The 6,363-nt window shown below is 36.7% G+C and overlaps 1 protein-coding gene across 4 annotated transcripts in view; it reads right to left on the reverse strand.

Annotated features, from left to right (window-relative positions):
- ST18 (ST18 C2H2C-type zinc finger transcription factor) overlaps nucleotides 1-6,363 on the reverse strand; it is an 85,370-nt gene that overhangs the window by 40,767 nt on the left and 38,240 nt on the right. For all 4 annotated transcript variants that reach the window (XM_012558449.2, XM_023740956.1, XM_023740954.1 and 1 more), the window contains one exon: nucleotides 985-1,100. In XM_012558449.2, coding sequence (XP_012413903.1) covers nucleotides 985-1,100 — 116 coding nt within the window. The remainder of the gene's footprint in view (nucleotides 1-984; nucleotides 1,101-6,363) is intronic.

The following is a 6,363-nucleotide window of genomic DNA, read 5'->3' on the forward strand; positions in this document are numbered from 1 at the left end:
ATACAGAACAAAATTTCAAATTCTCATGAAACCCAGAATTTCTGGAGCCATGGTGGCAGGATGAACCCTCAAAACTATTTCCCTGAGGTAATCTTTAAATTTAAACCAAAAATATCCCCTGAAATCTTCTTAAAGCCAAACAATTCTCTAGCTTAACTAGTAAAGAATGTCTGTCTTGAGCATTGTGCTCTTTTAGGATCTATCTACAGGTATCAAATTGGCAATAGCAACTTGAAAGATCAGATAGGAAACTTAGGGGGCAGTGAATTTATTTCAATGTGGGAGGAACAACTCAGAAGAGGAGGGTGAGAATGGCTGTACAATTTGAAGAATGTAATCAATGTCACTGAAATGTATATGTAGGAATTTTTGAATTAGTATGTGTTCTGCTATCTATATTCTCAACAACAAATAAATAAAATAAATTATTCAAAAATTTTCCCATTTTAACCCTTTTCAGTGCACAATTCAGTGGCAATAATTATATTCATCATGTTATGCTACCGTCCCCACTATCCATTTCCAAATGGTTTTCATGATCCCAAACAGAAACTCCATGCCCTTCAGCTATGATTCCCTTTCCTCCCCTTCTCCCAACACCTGGTAACCACTAATATACTTTTGTCTCTATACTTTTGCTTACTCTAGATATTTCATATGAGTGGAACCATGCAATATTTGTCCTTTTGTGACTAACTTATTTCGCTCAGCATAATGTTTTTAAGTTTCATCCATGTCTTAGCATGTATCAGAATTCCTTTTTTCTTTATGGCTGAATAATATTCCATTGTATGTATGTTCCGTGTTTTGTTTATCCATTCATCTTTTGATAGATACTATATTGTGTTTCAATAAACTAGATTGATTAGTTCTAATTAGTTCTCTTAGCATGAGATCATTACATATGGTATTATCATTCAAAAGTATGAAATTGAGACTCTTAATTGCAGAATCTTACAGGGTACATCATTGAACAACACTTACCTGATTAGTTCTTTTTTGAGATCTCTTGCATGGAGTTTGGCTTTAGGACTTGGTATGGAGCCCTCTCCAGTAAACTTTTTTTCCTCTAAATTTTCTGGAGAGCTCACTGGGTCTTTCTGGAAAAAAAAAATGATAGAAGCACAAGAGGGCATTGCAGAACCCTGGAAAAACAAGTAGATTTTAAGTTGCTGGAAATGGATTTGAGATTTAGTTGAAGAACTTAGTTGAATTTACTTAACTCTGTGAGCCTGAGCTGCAAAATGGAGATGAAATCAAAAGATTCTTATAAGAAATAAACCAGATAATGAATATAAAGGCATGTCCTGATTGTTATGGACCTTTTTTTCATCAGTGAAGAATGAGAAATAATTGATGGGGGCACTTTTAAAAAGTTCACATTTTGGCAACTATACCTACAGAGGCATCTCTTGAGCTATGTAATCAAGTTAATATTTTAATATGCTTCAAGTTTTATTGCTCAATGAACACTTCCTTAATAGCATAGAGGTAGTTCTTTATATATACAAGTCTTGGTATGACAAAAGAAATGTTGTAAAAATTAATCGCATATTTTTAAATAGAAATGAAATACCTAAGTTTAGGCTAACAGAATGCCCTTTCTGATATACAAATAACTAAGGTCTAAATTATTTGCTTAAATAAATAAGTATTTAGGCTTTTGTTTTGATTTATTTGGATATTGCTTTTATTCCCACATCCTTTCCTGTTTTTCTTAACTTACCTCTTTTGCTAAATTGATATCTTTTAAGGCTTTTTTTCATTGAATGGAATTTCTTGTTGGATATTATTAATTTTTGTGCCTTCTTGTAAGTTTAATACTGATTTGGATTCTATTAGGCGGAGTTCCTAATCCTTTCAAGGTATTTATTTACCATGTGATATATTATCATAAAGAAAGCTAATGATGGTTTTCCTAAATTACATAATTAGCTTGCTTTCATCATTAAGCTTATATCCAGTAAACAATAATACTTTCTGGGTTTAATATTAAAATCAGATTAACTAATATAGAAAACTATGTTCTCATTCTTGAAAATACTGATCTATTTAAGGTGAATAAACTATTTTGTATTATCCAAGGTAAATCTCAACTGAATCAAATGGATATATAAAAATGTTACAGCAAAATATCATTTTAATAATGTTAACTCTACATTCAAAATCAAGGAGAAAAACAAAAATCCCTGGATTTTCCCAACCAAATAAAAATTCTAAATATTTGGTCTAAATACACATAGTAAACTATCTCAAGTAGCATGTATTCAGATCAAATTAATAACACTGGTTCAGTACCATTTCTTTCTTCATATTATTTTTAGTGTTAAGTGTACCATTTCATTTTACTGATAAATGTTTAAAAATAGTTGCAGATAATAATACACCATTTAAAAACAAAGAAATGTGAGCTGGAGTGGGGCTAAGATGGCAGAGTAGTCAGACACTTCCTGTGTTCCCTCTAACAACAAAGATCCAAAAAAAAAAAAACAAGTGAATCTATTATATATGACAATCTAGGGGCCCTAAACATTAAAGGCAAAGTTGCAGAATCAGACTGAGTGGCAGGGGGAGGGGAGACGGTTCAGAAGCAGCGAGGAGTTGCCAGACCTGACACTGCAGGAGCCTGAGCCCTTCAGGCCTGATCAGCTCCTGGTCCGTGGTGAGGCAGACAAGCAGCCACGCTCGGGAGGTGTTTTCCATGTCAGGAGAGACCCAGCAGCAGAGAGTCTACTTGGACAGCCAGAATCAGTGAGAAGCAGCCCTTGACTGGCAAAAGATAAGTACCTGTGTCTGGCCTACGATGTGGATCAAAAACAGCCCTCTTTGGGAAAAACCTCTCTCTAATTTACCTCCCCACTTCCTGCTCTGCACTGGTTCTGGGACTGGCTTCAGCAATTGCTTAGTCCCCTGGGCCGGAAGTAGGACCCGTCACACGCCCTGAGCCATTCTCCTGGCCTTGGAGAGTGAACAAATTAACAAACAGGGGAAAAAATAATCTGTTCCCCTAAGCCAGGAATTCAAGATAGGCACAGCCCCTTTGCCTAGGCACAGGCATAAGGGATCCACGGACTTTGAGTGCCTTTCTCCCTGCATAGACTTGTGTTCACCCAGTTCAACAGTGTAGGCTTTCATTACTGCAGTACAACAGGATATATACCTGAAGTCTAACTTCAACTGTAACAGCTGTGAAGTGGCAGGTTCGAGACATTTGACACGGCTCTGCCCATTAAGCAGGGTCTTCACCTACCCACATCAGGGGCCTGAGGACTGGTGGCCCCACCCACACCACTTAGCCACCTGAGACAGGGGCCCAAGAATAAGAGATGCTCCCCCAGTCCTTACAGACAACGCACTGGGTGCTCATAGTCTGGTTGCAAAACCCACCCACCTGCACACTCTAGGGAACAGGGACATGCTTTCCTCCTGGACACTCGGAGGCGGCCATCGGCCCCCTGCCTTTGTCAGCATGTGTTCCCCTGCTGCAGCTGGATGCCTGTGACTACACCAATCACCCATGCTGGTCTAGGACTGTAGATGAGAATGGGCACCACACACTTGGTGGCCAACTACCTGGACATCTGAGCTGAATACATACAGGAGGAATGGGCAGACTCCTGGGCTCACATACTTAATGGCAGTTCTGGCCACCTGCTGGAAGGACATTGGAGCTTCAGGGTTGCTGGTGAGTGGGCTAGTTCACATGAGCAGCCTATCTGGGCATATCAAAACAAAACAAAACAAGAAGCTAGGACAAGTAAGCAAACATAAAATAAATAAATATAATAACTTACTGTTGTCTCAGAGACAACAGTCAATATCAAATCACATAAAGAGGAAGACTATGATGGCTTCAGCAAGCTTCCAAAATAAAGAATCAAGAAAATCTCAGGAGGAAGAGAATTTCTTGGAATTACCAGAGGCAGAATACAAAAGATTAATATACAGAACTCTTCAAGAGATCAGGAAGGAAATCATGAAAAACACAGACAAAGCAATAGAGGAATTTAAGAAGATTAGAAAAGAGCATAATGACAAATATAACAGGCTGCAGGAATCCGTAGAGAGACAGCAATCAGAAATCCAGAAGATTAACAATAAAATGTCAGAATTACACAACCCAGTAGAAAGTCATCAGAGCAAAATTGAGGCAATGGAAGTCAGAAGTAGTGAGATTGAAGATAAAGCACTTGACTCAAACTTATGTGAGGAAAAATCAAATAAAAGGATTACAAAAAAATGAAGAAACCTAATAATTATGTGGGATTCTAACAAGAGAAATAACCTACGAGTGATTGCAGTACCAGAACAGCGGGGATAACAGAAAATACAGAAAGAATTATTGAAGGTTTGCTGGCAGAAAACTTCCCTGATATTGTGAAAGATGAGAAGCTATCTATCCAAGATGCTCATCAAACCCCACATAAGGTAGATCCCAAAAAAAGTCACCAAGACATATTATAATAAAACTTACAAAACCAAAGATAAAGAGAAAATTACAAGAGCAGCTAGGGATAAGCAAAAAGTCATCTACAATGGAGAGTCAGTAACATTAAGTTTGGACTACTCAGCAGAAACCATGCAGGCTAGAAGGCAATGGGATGACATATGTAAAGACTTGAAGGAAAACAATTGCCATCCAAGGATTATATATCCAGCAAAACTGTCTCTCAAATATGATGGTGAAATTAGGGCATTTCTAGATAAGCAGAAGTTGAGGGAATTTGCAAAAACCTAACCAAAATGACAAGAAATACTAAAGGGAGTCCTCCAGTTAGAAAATCATAACATCAGATAACAACCCAAGACTAGAACACAGGACAAAGCAACCAGATATCAACCCAGATAGGGAAGTTACAAAAATAAATCAAAGCTAAAACACTGAAAATAGGGAAACAGATGTCAATATGTAAAAGATGACAACATTAAAACAAAAAAGAAGGACTGAAAAATGTAGACATAGATTTTTCATATGGACAAGAAGTCAAGGCAACATCAACAAATAAAATGTTGGTATAAAATTAGAAAACTAGGGGTAAATATTAAGGTAACCACAAAGGAAACTAACAATCCTACACATAAAAATAAAAAACAAGAAAAACATAAAGACTCAGCAAATACAAAATCAATGACAATGAAAAAGGTGAAAAGAAAATACATAAAGAAAATGACTCAGCATAGAAAATTAAGGGGAACAAAGAAACTGTCAATGACACACAAAAAAAGGCATCAAAATGACAGCACTAAACTCATACCTTTCAATAATTATGCTGAATGTAAATAGACTAAATGCACCAATAAAGAGACAGACAGTGGCAGATTGGATAAAAAAACATGATTCGTCTATATGCTGCCTACAGGAGACACACCTTAGACTTGAAGACACAAACAAACTAAAACACAAAGGATGGAAAAATTTTTTTAAGCAAACAACACTCAGAAAAGAGCAGAAGTGGCAATATTAATCTCTGAGAAGACAGACTTTAAAGTACAATCCACCACAAAGGATAAGGAAGGACACTATATAATGATTAAAGGATCAGTACACCAGGAGGACATAACTATGATAAATATTTATGCACACAATGACAGGGCTCCAGAATACATAAAACAAACTCTAACAGCACTGAAAACAGAGATAGACAGCTCCACAATAGTAGTAGGAGACATCCACACACCACTTTCTGTGAAGGACAGAGCATCCAGAAAGCAGCTCAACAAAGACATGGAAGATCTAAATGCTACAATCAACCAACTTGATGTCATAGACATATACCGAACACTCCACCCAACAGCAGCCAAGTATACTTTCTTTTCCAAGGCACATGGAACATTTTCCAGAACAGACCACATATTAGGCCATAAAGCAAGGCTTAACAAAACCCAACACATTGAAATATTACAAAGCATCTTTTCTGACCATAAAGCCATAAAAGTAGAAATCAACAGCACAAAAAGCAAGGAAAAAATCCAGCACATGGAAACTGAACAACATCTTGCTCAAAACTACTGGGTTATAGAAGAAATTAAGCATGGAATAAAGAAATTCATAGACTCAAATGAGAATGAAAACACATCTTACCAGAACTTTTGGGACACAGCAAAAGCAGTGCTCAGAGGTCAGTTTATGGATAAACAAATTATGCATACATCCAAAAAGAAGAATGGGCCAAAATAAAAAATTTAACCCTACAACTGGATCAAGTAGAAAAAGAGCAGCAAAAGAAGGATGTAATAAGAATTAGAGCAGAATTAAATGAAATAGAGAATAGAAAAACAATTGAAAGAGTTAATAAGACCAAAAGCTTGTTCTTTGAAAAGATCAACAAAATTGATAAACCAGTGGCCAAACTGACAAAAGAA

This window comes from Trichechus manatus, unplaced genomic scaffold (assembly GCF_000243295.1).
Source record: "Trichechus manatus latirostris isolate Lorelei unplaced genomic scaffold, TriManLat1.0 scaffold00169, whole genome shotgun sequence".
In the NCBI taxonomy this organism is placed as follows: domain Eukaryota; kingdom Metazoa; phylum Chordata; class Mammalia; order Sirenia; family Trichechidae; genus Trichechus; species Trichechus manatus.